The sequence below is a fragment of the Fusarium oxysporum genome, chromosome VI, assembly GCF_013085055.1.
Source record: "Fusarium oxysporum Fo47 chromosome VI, complete sequence".
Classification (NCBI taxonomy): Eukaryota; Fungi; Ascomycota; class Sordariomycetes; order Hypocreales; family Nectriaceae; genus Fusarium; species Fusarium oxysporum.
Genome location: NC_072845.1, coordinates 2,762,750 through 2,779,746, shown reverse-complemented (window position 1 = coordinate 2,779,746; position 16,997 = coordinate 2,762,750). Strand labels below are relative to the sequence as shown.

The following is a 16,997-nucleotide window of genomic DNA, read 5'->3' as shown; positions in this document are numbered from 1 at the left end:
GTACGTGACTGAAAAAAGGATCGTGTTTCACCATCAGCAGATACATCACAGAGGAGAAGAAGTACCCGAAGAAAAGAAGAAACCACGCTCACGCTCACGCTCACGATGTGCAGCTGATGAGGAGTTGTGTAAGCACCTGTGGGACCAGAGTCATGATGGCGGTGTCTGTAATCAGCCTTCCCATGATGGGCTCGAATGAAGGGAACACCAGTCATTGCAGAGATGGAACGAGAGAGATTTTCGAGGTCGCACACGTGGTGACAGTATTATCACAAAGAAGCCAGCAATTTCGACGACCAAGCTCATCAAACTTAGCTTGTTGATTTGATCGAGTCAACTGGCAACCGTAGCCCAACAAGGCTTGGTGAGCCAAGATTGACACAAACAGAAGGACAGGATTCTCCATGGACACCACATTGGCGACTGTATGATTGTGTCAAAGTAAATGTGTCTTTGCACTGCATGATATCGTTTGAGGCTTGTGCTTTTGCAGCGGGCAACAACCCGAGTTACAGAGTCACGATGTTGGATCACTACTAAAGCCAGGTATTTGAGGCATAAGCATCCACCTCAGATGACTGTATCGGAACCGTTCAAAGGACTTAGGTCATTATGGGATGGCTAGATTCCCTATAGATGTCCGATCAACAAAAGTCGAGGGACAATGGCGAGACCTTCTACAGTAGATCATGTGTAAGGGTGAGGGGAACAGGAGCCTTGAATTGCCTGTGACAAACACCAGACACGGTAAAGGCCAGAGGCGACACCGGACTTCAACATGCGCTCAATGGCTGTGATGCGATAGGGACTAGATAGAACTTTATAATTTGTCAATCCCGTAAATGCCTCTCGTTCCGACAGGTGTGCCACCGCATTTTAGTAGCAAGATACTATGTACATACATAGCGGGTTTTTTATTGATGCTGATGAAAGTGAACAGACGCCAAGTTTTGAAGAAGAGATCTCGGATTCTGCCAACAGACTTTATGTTCTGAGGCGAGACAAATCCAGACCAATCATTTCCACACACACATTTATACAATCGATTCTTTCGAGATTTGTGTGAGACAGGCTTCTTTCCATTGGGCAGATTGTTCGGCTTTCATTGAATGCTTCTGTGAAGGAAGCTACAGCGCAGCTTCGAAGAGCTGAGTGAACGATGACCGGGCAACATCTTGGCGACAAGTATAGTCCGTACGTTTGCCAAATGAGAACCGAACAACCCTCTCTTGGCCATATTGTAACCATCATCATGAAATATACCAGATTTACCAATACTCATGAAGTGGTGGCGGACAAGACGGAGGTGTGCACTATCAAGAGCTGAGGAGAAGAGTCATCACGCACTCGGGCCAAGTTTTTGAGGGCTATGCTCCCACCCAAAAAGGCAAAAGGTTAAAGCGAAGCACTGGCTGTGAAGATTCAGCTCAGTACCATTTAATTTAGCATCATGGCCAGTAATCAGCAGCGGTCGGGTGCTTCTCGGGAAAGCTGTAGGTTTCATTATGTGTAAGGCCAAGAGTTCAGAAGTATATCAGGGGCAACCGTGTAACAACTGACTGATCCCAGAAGAAGATGACGAGAACCTAAAACGAGGATGGCTTCTTCAATTTCGAGCACAGGCAGTCGACAACTCAGCCAAGAGTCAAGGAACCAGAAAGGGTTGGTACGGTGACCAGGGTGGTCGGGACGGCAGGGATACGCGAGACGCACGAACCTGGCTGGCGTGCTAATCAAGTGAAGTGTTCAAAGATGAGGTGAGTCAAATCGAAGTCGTTGGTCATCGTCACGTAGCTCGATACCTACCTCGCTACATAGCAATAACCTGACGAAAGCTGCAGCAGAACAGAGCACCATTATTGACAAGGCTCCATTCGAGTTCATGATGATTGCATGAAGGAAGACCTGCGTCGTGCTTGTTCTCATGTGAGGCCCATCTAGCAGGCAAAGACCAATGTAGACATAGATACATACAGCAGGCCTCTTAAACTTAACGATGAATCACGCGTTAGCGATAAGTCAACCTCATCCTTCTCCTCACCGTACGTGGACTTTCGATGCCAGGGAAACAGAAATCCGTGGATGCCTTGAGGCCCTGATCAAGACTCAAAGTCCGGGAGGTGGAGGTGGATGGCGCCGTGGAAAGGGTGGATGGTGGAGGGGAAGACACGCGCTGTTAAATATCGAGGACCAATAAGGCGACGCCAAAAGGCAGACACGCTTTTGGGCCCATCGTGGAAGGCCACGAATGTACAGAATGTGCGATCGATACACAGTATCGCACGGAGCTGGAAAAGAGGGGCTTCTCGTCGTCCAGTGTGAGATGGCAGGGCAAGATTAACCAGCCCACTGACTGGCTGAAGCGCCTACAAGGGCTCGGTTGTACAGTACGAATATCTCTTACAGACACTTCTGCCAGGTACAGTACCTCACGCGCTGCCCAATCTTGCAGCGCGCCGTAGGTACCGACGCTCAACTCGCCTCTCCTCCTGGTCTTGCTCACGCTTTCGTTCTCCCAGGCATTCAAAACTATGCCATAGCCCGCTGCTGCCATCTCCCGCCTTTTCCCCCTCCCCCCATCGAACAGCATCATCGCCATAATGTTCGATTTCGTCCTCTGAATCCGTCCCCAAGCGACTCTCTGAAGTCTGCTCTGGATCGTGTACATCTCCACTCTCCACGGCGTCTTGTCTTCATCTTTGTTGTTGTTTTGATCTTGGTAATCTCCTCTCAAAAACTTGTTCCAACCTTACTCAAACCGTACCTCTCTCAGTCAGGCCGCAGCGGCATTCACTTGCACTCTGCGACTTTTCACTCAGACTCACTCACTCTCTTTGCCGCCTGACGCTGCAAAGAGTCACACTTTGGCCTTGCCTACAAATTCCAGCACAGCACTGCCTAGCTCCAGCCCAGCCGAGTCCAGCCCAGCCAAGCCCAGCCGAGCCTAAAAGGTCGTCCACTCGAGGGACCAACCTTGCCTCCCCCGGCCTTCGCCCGCACCCGTCCCATACTCTCTAGGCAAGGATTATTGCCTTCTATCAGTGAGGTGATTCCACGGAGAAGTGTCCTGTCTGCCACTCGAGTCACTCTTCGTGTCAGTCTCCGGACTCGCTGTATTGCTCACTTGCCCGTGGCCTCTATCACCATCCCATTTCCACTTTCACTCATCTATCATCATTTCCTTCTGTTCGATTCACTTGCTTCAACCACTTTTCTTTTGCCCCCCCTGTTACCGTTTCTCCGACTCTATTTCTGTCACCTGTACGATTTCCCCGTTCACTGTCATTCCCCTGCCAGGCTGCAACCCGCTATCAGTTCCTTCGCCACACTCACAGTGACGAACTTCCTGTTAGTCATCCTTGTACCGAACCAGGCACAGGCTACCACCGCGCACACACTCTAAAACGCTCTCTCCGAGATCGCCAGTTGGCTTACACCTGCCACACGCCCCCGCCGCTTTTGCTCAGAATTGCCACCGTGCAAAACCAGAAGAGTCACATCCCACCACGCAGGCTGCCACCGACTCAACGCCTCACTCGCCCCTTAGGCCACTTAAGCAAGAGTCACCCTCTTTCGGCCATCTAATAAACCCTTCACCACCTCTTTCAGGTCATCTCATCTTCAGCCACACCTTCAACAGTACCTTGCATAATCAACTAACACCGACTTGATCTCTATTAATTCTCAACCTCCGAAATCGATTTCCACTATTCGATCGCCCTGATGGTAGCCTTGTTCTAAGACTACCATTCGCTTCCAACCTCACTCGAGATTTGAAGCATTGCCGCAATGCCTGCTGAAAAAACATATCTTATTCCTGTCGCCGTCTCCGCTTCGTCCTCCGGTCTCATCGTTTGTGTTATCAAGTCGCTTTTGCACTTTATTGTCTAGAAGCTCTCTGAAAACACGACCAAGGATATACCTCGAAGCAGCACTTACATGCGCTGCAACGGAGTATCGTTACTCGATTTTGACCCGCGAATTCATCGGCAAACCACGATCTGATTGGTGGCTTAGCCGTAGACGGCGACTGGACAACCCCCTGAATTGAATGCAGTTCAGGATCCTTTTATTCACTATTCAACATGATGTGCGACACAACCGTTTCGCCCGCTTATAACCCCTCCTCCCATTATGCACCCTACAACATCTCAATAGCTTCTTCCGCTTCGACTTCTACTACTTCTGTTTGGTCCGACACCACCTCTCAGATTTCCGATGACTCCTCTCTTTCCGCACACTCTTCCGACTCTGACTCTTGCGATTCCTATTTTTCGAGAAAGGCCGCCGTTGCTGATTGCAGTCTCAACTTGCGGCGTCGTGTTCAAAAGACACAGACGGAAGCACTCCCCACTGAATTACGCCAGAACCCACGAAGAACTTCAAATGCTCGCGCCGCGTGCCCTCCAGCCCTGGTCCGACAGTCTGACCGAAAAGTTAACTTTGTAGATAGCCTTGTCGGTATGTTATGACTGGATTGCGATTACTTGTCCATGCGCTTAGCCTTTACCCTTCTAGATTCGTCGACACATATCGTTGAAGCCATTTGGCCCCTCTCTTCTGTCGCCTGCCGAAACGAGCTTGGAAGTAGGGCCATTCTTCCTCTGCGCACATTCATTCAAGAGACTTTGCGTCGGTCACGAACAAGCTACTCGACTCTGCAAGTTGCTCTCTATTATTTAATTCTCATCAAGCCCCATGTGCCGAAGCACAACTTCACCATGGAACAGCCTGAGGACCGACACGCCGACCGCGCCCTTCAGTGCGGTCGTCGTATGTTCCTCGCGGCTCTGATCCTTGCCTCAAAGTATCTTCAGGATAGAAACTATTCTGCCCGGGCCTGGAGCAAGATTTCGGGGCTTCACACTCAAGAGATCAACCAGAACGAAATCGCTTTTCTCCACGCAGTCAATTGGAAGATGCATATCGTTGACGAGGTCTTCCAGCGATGGACCGACATAGTTCTCAAGTACACGCCTCCTCCGTCTGGCCCTCCTTCTCCCGGAGGTGTCTCCCAGATTGTGTCCCAGCAGGTCGTAGATTGGAAGCGAATCATCTTGGGACTGAATCCAGAGTTGACGAATCTCGCCACATTGATTCCTGCGAATCCTGCTATTCCTAGGTCAAGTGATCTTTGTGCTTTGTCTCCTCGCAGCATTCTCAATATGCCCCATCAAGCTCAGATTTCATGTGGCTATGAATCTGCGGAGGCCACACCAACTCCCAAGCCCTACAGTGCTCCTATGGCTATGGAACCAGCGGCTGTAGGATACACCTGTAGCCGCGCGGCCCCTAGCCTGGGTATGCTGCCAACTCCTCGACTTACCCCTCAGAGCAGTGGACTCTGCACTCCTGCAGCGAGTGCCGCTTCCCACATGCTTAATAAGTCTTCTGCGATGGGTTTGGCCATGGCTCAAGCCAACAATGTGAATACATCTCAGTACCTCGATCGTCTCCCTGCCGTCATGACATCGTCACCTCAAGCCTATTGTCCTACTCGTCGATCTTCCCTTGCTACTTCAGTGTCAACAGCTTCCTCACCCGAATCGATGATTTCGGACTCGTCGCGTTCCTCGCGCTCTTCTTCCATCTCATCTTCTTCATCGCTTGTTAGCGCGACCCTCAGCTCTTCCAGGCTGGGTATGCCGTCGCGATTTCGAGCGTCGAAATCATGTAACGAGAGATTGAGCCAGAAGCCGACAGTCCCTTCGGTTCCAGAGGATTATGATGTGCACTGCGATACATCCTCTCCCGAGTCTTACACCGGCCCGGTTGGCAAGCTCGTGGACCTGTCTCTGGAATCTTCCTTGGCGAGACGACAGCAGGAACTTGACGATATAGCTCGCGATTCTGATGCCGCCCGTGCTTTACAGGAGCTTCATAATTATCGCGCAGCTGAGTTAGTGCCCGCAACAGCCCCTAGAAGTGGCACGAAGCGAACTAGAACCGCCTCTATGGACAACTGCCTTCAGGAGAACGTTCGCGAGATCCTTGGTGGTCGTTATTCTACCCAGCATTCTGTCTGGCCTGATACGTTGGTTCGCACTCGAGGCATTACCTCCGAGTCGAATCTCCAGATCCCCGTCCGTCCTAGCTTACCTGGCACCGGCAAGCGAGTCTGCTGCTCTGCCGAAGCGGCTCAGGGCTACGAAGTTTCGTCTGTCCATCCTGCTATCGGCCTTCGGGGACCTGGTTTGTTGGAGGGTATTCTCAACTAAACCCTATCACACATTGGTGACGATATTCTCTGTTTCCAACTTGATGCCCTGTCGATTATAGATAAGCTATACACGACTTGAAAGTCAAGAAATAATGTCGAATCAAGAAAGTTCTCTTTGTTAAATATATTGATGTGGTGGGTGGAAGAAATGGAGTCTTTTGCCAAAAGGCCTTTGATACCACATATTTGAGAGATCACAGTTATGCTGTATAAGCATCTGCTGTTCTCTCGGCTTTGGGCCGAAAAGCGTGTTCATTTGCCTGCATGTCTGGGATGGGCTACGGAGAAAGAGTGATGGCGGCGACTGTCTGTTTAACAAGGGGCCGTTCGGTGGTGAAGAGTACATATCTTGTATGACTAGGACGACGCTGCCTTTTTTTGTTTTGTACTTGTTACTTATTTGGCTTTACTTCGTTTGCTGCCAAGGTCTCAGAAGTGGACTTTACGGCACTGAAAAAAAGTATTGCACGGCAAAGAGGGAGCGACGAGAAGTTTAAGGATGGTAATAGGTTTGATTTGCTATCAAAACCGAGCAGACAAACCCGGTCACCCAAGAATAACGACCCCGGCGTCAAAGAAGGAATCTGCAAGGTAATCGGTTTTGGATCAACTGGAGTTCAATTTGCCTTTTCCCTGCAATCAAGACATCCAAAGACCGCATAATGTCTTCGGAAACAGCCAAAGCTTGAATCCACTCGACCTCGTCAAAGGCAGACTTTGGGAACTCAGAAGGCAAACAAACCAATCGATTTCGGAAGCGGACTCGAGCAAAGGAGTCCCAAGAATGATCTGAATTGAGGAGAGCGATGACGCTATGGCGAAATCTAATAGCTAGCTTGAAACAGTCCTCACAATAGTGGACTCGTGGCAGTCATTTCCATTCCCTTATGGAACCAATTTTCGGATAGGAGAAGGACGCACGAGCAAAGCAAGACAAGCACGAAATCAAAAGCATTATGCTGGAACACTAAATTGCCTCCGCTTTTCACGCAACTGAAGCGAACCACTCACCATTTGTGACTACGTGATACGCCAGAATCGAATTTAGACAAACATCTGCATGCCGATCCGGACTATTGAAGCCTGAGGAAGCTCGGAGAATGAGATTCGAGAACTGGAGTAGGTAAGGCATGATTCTTACCATAAAACTACACCTGGAGAATGTGTTTAATTCATCCCAGGTTGTCTGGTCTGTGCATGACCGAATTGCAGTCACACTCCCACGCAATTCACCCTGGAGAATTTCTTCACTCGGAATTTCCAGGAACGCCCTGAACCACAGCCGTGAAATCCCGGAATCGCGTGGTCTATTGGTGCTAACGGCGTGAGTCATATCCCAACTCGCTTGGCACAGACTTGATAGTATGTTACCTTGTCTATCCCTGTCTTTGAGCTCTTTTCCTCACGCGCGGTGTAAGTGGCATCATCAGCAAATCGTGTGTGTGTGTGTGTGTGTGTATGTTTGTTACGTACAGGGCTTGGCTTTGGTTGTTATCGCTACGGGAACATCGTGAAGTTTAGTGCTACAAACAAGATAGGCCGTTGGCTGAGGTGGAGATGAAAGAAGTCTTTCATAGGCAAAGCGATATTGGAGGTAAGTTTGCGATGAAGTAAGTCTTGTTGAGTTTGGGGTGTTGACGTACGTGATATTTTGCCCGTGTTGTTGCCTTACGCTTCATTTCTTGTTCATGGTGTTGAGGCTTTCCACGACGTTTGGTCCTTTCGTTCAAAACTCAAACCATATCAAGCCTGGTGACAGTTTATAACAAGGTATATCCCGATTACTCTAGGGAGGTCTATGATATACACCAATATACTTCTAATCATGATGAACTCGATTCCTTATTTTGAGGCGTGATGGCCCCGCGACTGCTAGGCCTGACGAGCCTCAGGGGCGTCGGGGTTTTGTGCAGGTGATATGATGCACGATGAGCCATTATGAGTTCACACGAATCCTGCTGAGCCCTAGTGCGACAACCTTCACTGCCATCGTGCCCTGACTCTGATGTTGGCTGAAGCCAACTAGGTTACGATATATGTCGGCGAGCTGAATGTGGTAGCCCGAAGTGACAGTGCTTACCCAATAGTCTTGCGGGTGCAGATTTGGACATGAGGGGAACAACCGGGAGGCAGTGCTGTCTCTTTGGCCAAGAAAGAAGACTACCAGCCGTTATTTCGGGGAGCTTGAAGTGCCAAAGCCATCGTGAAACATCCCTATCGTCCCATAGACCTGTCGAAGTATCTCTTTTGAGATGACACTATCGGCACCCCATTTCAGCCGTTGATCAATGCGTCTTCTTTGCTCTCTGGCAATATCTCTCGGTAGACCCTGACACAGTGCAGTGAGATCAATCAAATTTGTGATGAAGACATTGGGCTCCGGTGCGTCGATAAATGCGTTACGAAGACAGTCCAGCTGAATCTCCCACGATCTATCATGCTCTTCTAGGCCATAGACTAGCCCACCCCTTCGAAGCCAGAACAGGAGGCGTAGGTTCTTCTCGTCCCATGGACCGGTGATGAGGATTGTAGGAACGCGTACCTTTGGATGAACATCACAGCCACCCCATGATCCCACCCTTTCGAAAGGTTTCCAGGACAGAACCTCCTGATAATCAGCTTCAAAACACTGCTGCGAGTTGAAGTGCCCTACGCCACCTTCGAAATGATGGCTGTGACCATAAATAAAGGGGTCACCGTCATCATCCAACCGAGGAAGATAATGACGATAATGTTGGTCTCTGGCGTATTTTTCTACCCAGGTCTGTTGCGCCTGGAGAATGAATTCTGCAGTGATCCAAGGTAGGCACAATATGGTTGACTGAAATCAATAATATTAGATTGTCATAAATGCTCTGAAGTATGATGGTGTTGACAAACCTGGAGTTGCCAATTGCCAGATACGCGATTCTTATCTATTGCCGCAAACTTCTCAGGGTCACCGAACGATTGTTCCCAAGTATCTTGGAACGCCCATATGATAAACCTGATGAGAGTAGCCCGTCCAGATAGCTTTGATCCTATGATCGGTGCAGACCGGGGAAGGGCAACATTGCCGCTGTAAAGGAATATACTCTCCAAGATTTCGGCCGGAAGAGCTTGGATAGCCGGCCGCCAACGCGTAGATCGAGAGGCGAGGACGTTTGATAGTGAGCGCTTCATCTTCTTGGGGGGACTGATTTTGTCGTCAGGTATAGATGTGATAGTTTGCCATGGGGATGGTTTGCCTCGCGATGGAAATTTTCGCTTGCTTCGAATACGTATAGGTGTAAGGCCCATGGCGCAAAATTGTTCAGGTTTTGAGAGTGATGAGAGTGTTGATGATATGGACGAGCCTCAATGGCGTAGAATTACTTTAGGCCGCCGATATGAGCTTTAGAGAATAGCGTATGGCTCAAGTTGACATCCCAAATACATATTCCCTCGACAAAAAGGAAATATCGGCCATTGACCATTGAGGTGCTGGTCCTGAAAGCGTCGACCTATAGGAAAGTTGTTTGGAGGAATATTTTGCAAGAGAAAAATTGCCGTATTTCGAAGATTCAAAGGCGGTTTGGAAGCAAGGCGGAGACGGAGGCGTGAATTAACAATGCTAACAAGAGCCAAATTTCATGATTTATCCGATCAAGACAGGAGGTATTCAATTTATCACATCTACGTAGGTACCTACTAGGTAGGGTAAAATATCTACAATCTTTGTGATTGTTAAAGAACAATCCCTCTCTCGACATGTTTGACAGATCCCGAGTCTAAACTGAATGAAATGGCCTGTGCACCACCCGAGACCCGCCAGAACCCCAGTGGCTTGGTCCCGATGACTAAGACGGCTTTGCGACATCGACTTTTCTTGATATCATCGATAAGAGCCTGTCTTCAAAAAGAGACGCCGCATCATATCCAATACCAATGCCGACGTGATACGGACTCCCAGTGATGCAGTCAGCCCTGTGTCTTCCGGTTCCATCACGAAACTTCCTGCGATTCCTTCGGTGTCAGTCCAAGAGGGCTTTCTCGAACGCAAATCATGGCCGAACCTCGATGACCACACCAGTTCTATGTTGTCGCGCACGAACATCGGATACTCTTACGACGCGGAAACAATTCACAACTTTGGGAACAGCATGCCAGAGAACAGTGACCGTACTCAAACCAACCCTCTTCCATAGAGATCCCACCGCACGGAAACTTCAAGATCGTCACCAGCCCTGGACATCCCAACGCTGCTTCAGCACCAGTCGAGGTGCGCGCAATTTGTTCAAGGGCCAAGACCCGAACCCAGAGAACCCACCAACGTGGGAACGATTCCTCAAATTCGCAGGAAGGAAGGATGACAAAGTTTTAAAGCCAGACGATCTCCCAAACCATGACGAATATTCTGACGGCTCGTCAATCTTTAACAACCGGCGAACACTCGCGGCCAAAGCTGCATCTGAGCCTCGACTGCGATGCACGGAAGTCGACGAGCATGGGAACGTAATTCTTGTTGATGGAGAATTTAAAAAGACTGAGCTTATTGCAAAGGTACGGGCGTCTCGGCCGTAAGGAAAGTTCTTAAGAATATAACAACTAACAATGGACGTTTTCAAGTTCGGCTTGTTGCCTCGAGATTTGCGAAAGATCGACTCATCAAACTTGCCTCATATCCTTATTCGCCCTTCTGCCATTTTGCTAAACCTACTCCATCTCAAGGTTCTGATCAAACATGACCGAGTGCTTCTATTCGATATTTACGGCTCAAAGACATCATACCCCCAATCGGCCTTCATGTACGACTTGCAGGGCAAACTACAACAGAAGAATACACAGGCATCAGGTGCTCTGCCATATGAGTTCCGGGCATTGGAAGCGGTGTTGACCTCAGTGACGTCTGAACTTGAAGCCGATTTCGAGGCGGTGCGGGAGCCGGTCATGCATATTCTTAGCGAGCTGGAGGATGATATTGATCGAAGCAAGCTCAGAATGCTCCTCATTCTATCCAAGCGAGTGAGCACCTTTGAGCAAAAAGCAAAGTTGGTCCGGGATGCCATCGAAGACCTCCTCGAAGCCGACGATGATCTCTCCGCCATGTACTTGACGGAGAAAACACATGATCTTTACAGGGGAGAAGACGACCACACGGAGGTTGAGATGCTTTTGGAGTCTTACCACAAGCTGACTGACGAAATCGTGCAAGAAGCCGGCAACCTTGTCTCTGGCATCCGAAACACGGAGGAAATGTAAGGGACCCTTACCCTTGATTTAACGCTGATCATATTACTCACTCACAAACGTAGCGTTCGTGCAATTCTGGACGCCAATCGAAACGCTCTCATGCTGCTTGATCTCAAATTCAGCGTTGGAACGCTAGGCCTAGCTATGGGAACGTTCCTTGCTGGTCTCTACGGCATGAACTTGGAGAACTTCATCGAGGAGACAAACTGGGGTTTCGCTGGCGTCACTGGCGTCTCAGTCGTCTTCTCGCTTATCGTATGCTGGTATGGCCTAACGAAGCTGCGCCGCGTGCAGCGCATCAAGATGATGGATGACGAGCGACCGCGGATCCCCCGCGGGCAGGCCTATTTCCCCGATGATCGCTCGGCGCTGGGACTCCTCGACAACAGGAACCGCGAAATGCTGCGGCGAATCAACATGCAGAAGGCCGTATCGCAAAAGAAGAAGTGGTTTTCATGATTTTGCATCCAGACAGACCTATGTTATTGCAAAATTAGATTCCTGGCTCAGTGGCACAGATTCAGCCACGTGTATAAACTAGATATTTCTGGAAACTACTAGATACCTACTCATCTCAATGAGGTTGGAATTGAAGCGAAAGATACCCAAATGCGGAAAGCACACACACATCCTGACAGGCATCACCCTCCGTGAACACACTGCAATCTCGGACCTTGTAAATATGACGACCAATGAGACCAGCGGCACAAGGCCAAGAAAGTCCAGATTCCTCCATTTGTCCATCTTAGGGTCTCGATCGTCGTGGTGACGCCAAAGCCCCTATCGATTGATCTCATCATGACAGTGTGACGTCAGAAATCATTCCTTTTTAGCCCTCCATGAGACCTCGTTTAATCAAAGCCTGGTCCTGGTCAAGGGCGGCTGGCTGGCCTAATTGAAATTAAGGTGGTGTTGCGTTACAACACACAATCTGCAGGTGGGTAGGGGAGGGAAGGGAAAATCAGTGGAGTCATTTTGCAGGGAATCGTCTCGAATAATTGATTGCCCTGACGTCGAACGTAACCTCAAACAAACCTGCAACGGGCTACAGCGGCAATAAGACATGACAGGCCTTGTTTTCTTGGAGGAGTAGCCACATTAGGAACGTCATCATGCTGCTACAGCCAATCAATGACGACCTATCATGTAGCCACAACCGTTGGTGTGGCTGGTGGCTGGGTCATGAGGTAATCGGAGATCGCAAACTGACGTCAGGAAATAAACATGACGGAGGAAGGCATGATCCAAGAAAGAAAAAAAAAAAAAAAAAGGCATGCAGCAGGTGCGATGGCCAACGCAACTGATTTCAGATATATAAGGATGTGACCTGGAAGAATCTTCACTCTTTCAACACCAACTTCAGACCTACAACAAAATCTCAGCCTTGTCTAAGAGCTCAGCAATCACAAACAACCGAACACATACACAAAGCACCTACATCACCTACTACATCACCTTTCAAATATTCACAATGGGCGGTGTTATGTCTTGTGTAAGTCACGCCCCCTAGACTCTCTCTAGGAGAAACACATGATATTGGTCTATACACCAAACTCAACCGATCCACCACCAAGTCCAATTTCCTGTTCCCTTCTCCCACTCTCCCTCAGTCTCTACCTTCTTCTTCCTGTCTCTGGCCTCTGCTTTCTCCACCCCCACCGTCTTTCAGCCTCTCTTTGAACAACATCACTAACAAGCCTCTTCAACAGATCCGGTCATGCCTCCAGACCATTGGGGACGTGATCATGGCAATCATAGGAGGAATCGGCCGGATTATTACAGCAATCGTCAACGGCATTGTAGCTTTCTGCTCAATTCTGGTCCGCTTCCTTACCTGCGGCTATTGCGGTTCGAAGGGAGGCCGAGCGAAGCGCCGAGGACACTCTCACATGAGGACGACGAGAGTTTAGACGATGAACTACACGGGCGAACTTCTTTTGTGATACCAATTTGAGAAAGGATAGGGGAAGGGGGGAGAGCTTTGTTAGTTTGCGGAGGAGTCTGCTACGGCCGTTTGAGATTTCTTTTGTGATTTCTTTCATGTTCATCTGTCAGCATTAGGATACCCAATCCTTACGATTTTCAGCAAAAATTTTGATCATGTTACATGTTGTTAGTGCACAGTTTGAATTCCACTGGTGATATTTCACTTTGATTGCTGATGGTGATGAGGGTGATGGCCAGAAACCGAGTCAACTTATATTGTTTATTATTTCACTCCCTTCTACGTCTTGATTCAATCTGGCCGTATCTGTATACCGCTTTGACATTGGCTTGGTATTAATCGTCTTCTTCCATGATGTTGCGGTTAAAGAATCCATGGATCTGTCGTCCAGCCGTTGTGCCGACCAAAGGTGTCAATTCTTGGACCGTCATGTTGGCAACTTCACGAATATTCTCAGTCTTGAGCACCAGATTTTTGATGTTTTGTGGAGTCACGCCCGGCACGATGGCAAGCATATCCTGGGGCTCCTGGTTAAAGGCCTGCTCCTCGGCCCTTGTATCCTTATCCAAGCCAGCCCTGACAGCGGCTATCGGATCTGGCTCTTCCTCCTGAGTCTTGAGGGACTCAAAGATCTCGGCCGTCTGGTACGGAGACGAAGACCAGATGATTCGTAACTTGGGAAATGCCAGGGTCAGTAATACTAACTTGGATTGGAGGTCGGATGACATGTTGGTGGGGGCAACACTGTTCAAGCTTCCAGATAAATCGGCAAATGGCTCCAGAGTGAAGGACTTGTTCTGGTCAAACTCGATGAGCAGCATCACGCTTTTGTAGTACTGAAACATAGTCTCGGCTTGACTGTAGAGCCGACCATCCTTGAATGACGAGATCAAATCACTGATAGATTTGCGTTCTACACAGATATTTGGTGATAGGATGTAATCACCAACTGTGAGCATGCATGGTACAATGATCATAGAGCGGCCGTGGAGAAGAGACGGTAGAGAGGATCGGAATTCTCGTACGTCTACCACAACACGTGGCGGCTCAGCTGTTGCTGCCAGCCTTCCACCACCAGCAATACGTGTGTTGACGGTACGGAGAAAAGCCTCTTCAGGATCCTCAGCCGGGTCCACGGTCATGACAAGGGACATGCTTGCTCTCTCCTTGATGAGTTTCGTAAATGCATCTTTCTCTCGCCGAACAGATGAAAGGTATTTCTGCTCCTCCACTGAGCCACCATAGTACATAAAGTATACCCTCACGTTCCTGTCGTTATGCGATGATCGGTACACTTCAACTCGACGAATAAAGGCAGCGTCCGGCTCATACATAATTATATATCGCGGTTTGGTTTCCTCGAGGACATGCTCGTCCTGATCCCCATCATATGCGTGGATGACGACTAGGTCTTGCATATCATATAGTTTGAAGTATTCCTCCATGTTGTCGAGGGGATCTGCTACAACGTCTTCTTTCTGCTGTGCTTCCTCTTCTGTGATCTGTACCTCAGCCATGAGATCGGCAACTTCTCCCGGTTTCTCAATGTACTGCATGATACTGCCATTCTCAGCACGACCCATGCTTACGCCAACATTTCCCCCGCCGCGCACTCGTCGCCGCTTGTTTGCAGGAGCCTTTCCGCCTCTTGACCCTGCAAAACCTGGACGAGTGTCCGTGGCTCCATTCAGGGCCTTCTGGTTCTCTGAAAAGAGAGTGGCGCTGACCTGAGCAAATTGTCTCTTCCATTTCAAGTAGTTCCTTAATCGCCTTCGCATCATGAAAGCTGCAGAGGGCTTGTCTTCATCTTCATCGTCCTCACTTGATCGTTTCTCCGTCTTGGGCTTGACGTGCATGGTTTGTAAGAAGTCTCGCAACTGCCTGCAAGTATCGGTATTTGAGCACATGATCAGGATGGTGCCGTTGGAGTCGTCTCGAACTGGGGGCTCAAAGTACAGATCGCGATCAATTTCCTCCAGGACCTCAGCTAGAAGCGCCCACTTGGGTAGCTCTTCGAGGACAGGCCTTAGAGAGTCGATGTTATCTTCCCGAGCCGCATCCTTGGCACTAGCGGAATATACTCTTCGTCTTGCCGTGTCGAAAATGGTCTGAGCAGCATCAAGGAAAAGCCACGGTGATTGGGTTTGTCGGGTCGATCCTGGAGGCGGGGAGTGAGCGGCATGAATGGTATCCAAATGCTGAAGGAACGAAACAGCATCATATGACAGAATAGAGTTGAGCATGGCTCTGAGAACAGTCAAGTCATTCACAATCTGTTTCGTCTTCCAGCTCACACGGTGCCAGTTGGGATCTAACTGTCTTCGAACCATGATGTCAAAGTTCTTGAGAAGAGCGCTGTCGAGGTTCCAATCGTCCATTTCCAGGCCACTGTTACCTTTCTTGAGCTCGTGAATACTGACTTCAACACATTCCATTATGGCGTTTTGAATCTCACGCATCGAGTCTGTCATAGGGACTTCGAGTTCGATAACTTCGGCCTTCTTCTTCCCTTCCAGAGATTGCGCGACTGTGACATGAAATCGAGGCCAGAGCGAGGCTTTACGCAGAAAGAGGTTCCTCATCATAGTAGCCAAGGGCGAGAAGCCAGTGGTGAAGGGATCGGGGTTATCCGAGAAGGCTTTAAGAAACCCAATCTTGTTCTTTTGACGGTAAACTCTCAAAATGAAGGCCTCGAGGGATGTTGCGACAACGCGATCGGCATGAAGAACAATAAGACCTGTAATTGATTCAGGATTCAGCAAACCTGTGAGAAGGTCCACCACTAGAATACGCGATGTGATGCTGAAGATTCCGCCTCCAGAGTACATCTTTTCCCTGGCGCCGACGCTTTGAAAGTCTGTGTTCACGACTGTCAGGCCACGCGCTTTCGGGGACATGCTGATGGCTGCATGTTCGGCCAATGCTTCTCCAATCCAGCCATTTTCTCGTTCATCAGCGGCGACTATAACAATTAAATTGTTTCCGCCGGCGTCATACGAATGGAGGAGATTGTTGACAAGACGCATCAACCCCAGGCCGCGTGCGATAACGACAAGCTCATCTTCGGCACGAAGCTCCTGGAACAGAGTCTGTTGGTATTCCTAAACCAATGAGCCAGGGATCATACTTCAAAGTCATGGACAAACCTACGAGTGGGAGTGAAAGCTTCACTGGTTGGGGAGCATTACTTGCAGACATGCGGGCCACCTAAATGTTGGTGTTGACAGACGATGTGTTGAAGGGGGTTGAAATGAATAAGTCGTGAATGATGTATTGAAGATCTTAGCGGGGAGCTAGAGCCATGGCGGGGAATATGTAAGTTGCATGCATAAGACAGAGTGGCCATGATGGAAATGAATGCCGATTGGTAATTTTGGTACCCATAGATGGTTTTCGAGACAAAATAAAAAGCATTCGCTGTGCATTTTTTCTTTCTTTTTTTCTTTTTTTTATGATAATCAATATGTTGTGCTGATCCTGTTTGTCGGCCTGTCTCATACCAGTGACAGCATCACCTCCTCGCCATTTGAGATTGACCTGCGCCAGCTTAGCACATGGGCTGGTGTCTGTTTAGATGCCATCTGTTTTATATTCATATGAGAGCTCGTGTCGCATATCGGG

At 49.0% G+C, this 16,997-nt stretch overlaps 4 protein-coding genes across 4 annotated transcripts; 2 read left to right on the top strand and 2 right to left on the bottom strand.

Annotated features, from left to right (window-relative positions):
- Positions 1-4,085: 4,085 nt before the first annotated feature.
- On the top strand, positions 4,086-6,218 carry FOBCDRAFT_136676 (uncharacterized protein; the record flags this gene model as incomplete). The annotated part of the gene is made up of 2 exons (XM_031186188.3): positions 4,086-4,461; positions 4,519-6,218. The coding sequence occupies 2 exons, from the start codon at positions 4,086-4,088 to the stop codon at positions 6,216-6,218; spliced, it is 2,076 nt and encodes a 691-aa protein (XP_031037323.3).
- Positions 6,219-8,048: 1,830 nt separating this feature from the next.
- Positions 8,049-9,724, bottom strand: FOBCDRAFT_226386 (uncharacterized protein). Its single transcript, XM_031186190.3, has 2 exons — positions 9,101-9,724; positions 8,049-9,041 (listed from the first exon to the last, which is right to left on the bottom strand). The coding sequence occupies exons 1-2, from the start codon at positions 9,497-9,499 to the stop codon at positions 8,391-8,393; spliced, it is 1,050 nt and encodes a 349-aa protein (XP_031037325.2). The 5' UTR covers positions 9,500-9,724; the 3' UTR covers positions 8,049-8,390.
- Positions 9,725-9,988: 264 nt separating this feature from the next.
- Positions 9,989-12,178, top strand: FOBCDRAFT_226383 (uncharacterized protein). Its single transcript, XM_031186191.3, has 3 exons — positions 9,989-10,741; positions 10,808-11,436; positions 11,494-12,178. The coding sequence occupies exons 1-3, from the start codon at positions 10,154-10,156 to the stop codon at positions 11,888-11,890; spliced, it is 1,614 nt and encodes a 537-aa protein (XP_031037326.3). The 5' UTR covers positions 9,989-10,153; the 3' UTR covers positions 11,891-12,178.
- Positions 12,179-13,615: 1,437 nt separating this feature from the next.
- On the bottom strand, positions 13,616-16,643 carry FOBCDRAFT_226377 (uncharacterized protein). The gene is made up of 2 exons (XM_031186192.3): positions 16,527-16,643; positions 13,616-16,477 (listed from the first exon to the last, which is right to left on the bottom strand). Exons 1-2 carry the CDS (start codon positions 16,572-16,574, stop codon positions 13,712-13,714), a joined length of 2,814 nt encoding a protein of 937 aa, XP_031037327.2. The 5' UTR covers positions 16,575-16,643; the 3' UTR covers positions 13,616-13,711.
- Between the last annotated feature and the right edge of the window lie 354 nt (positions 16,644-16,997).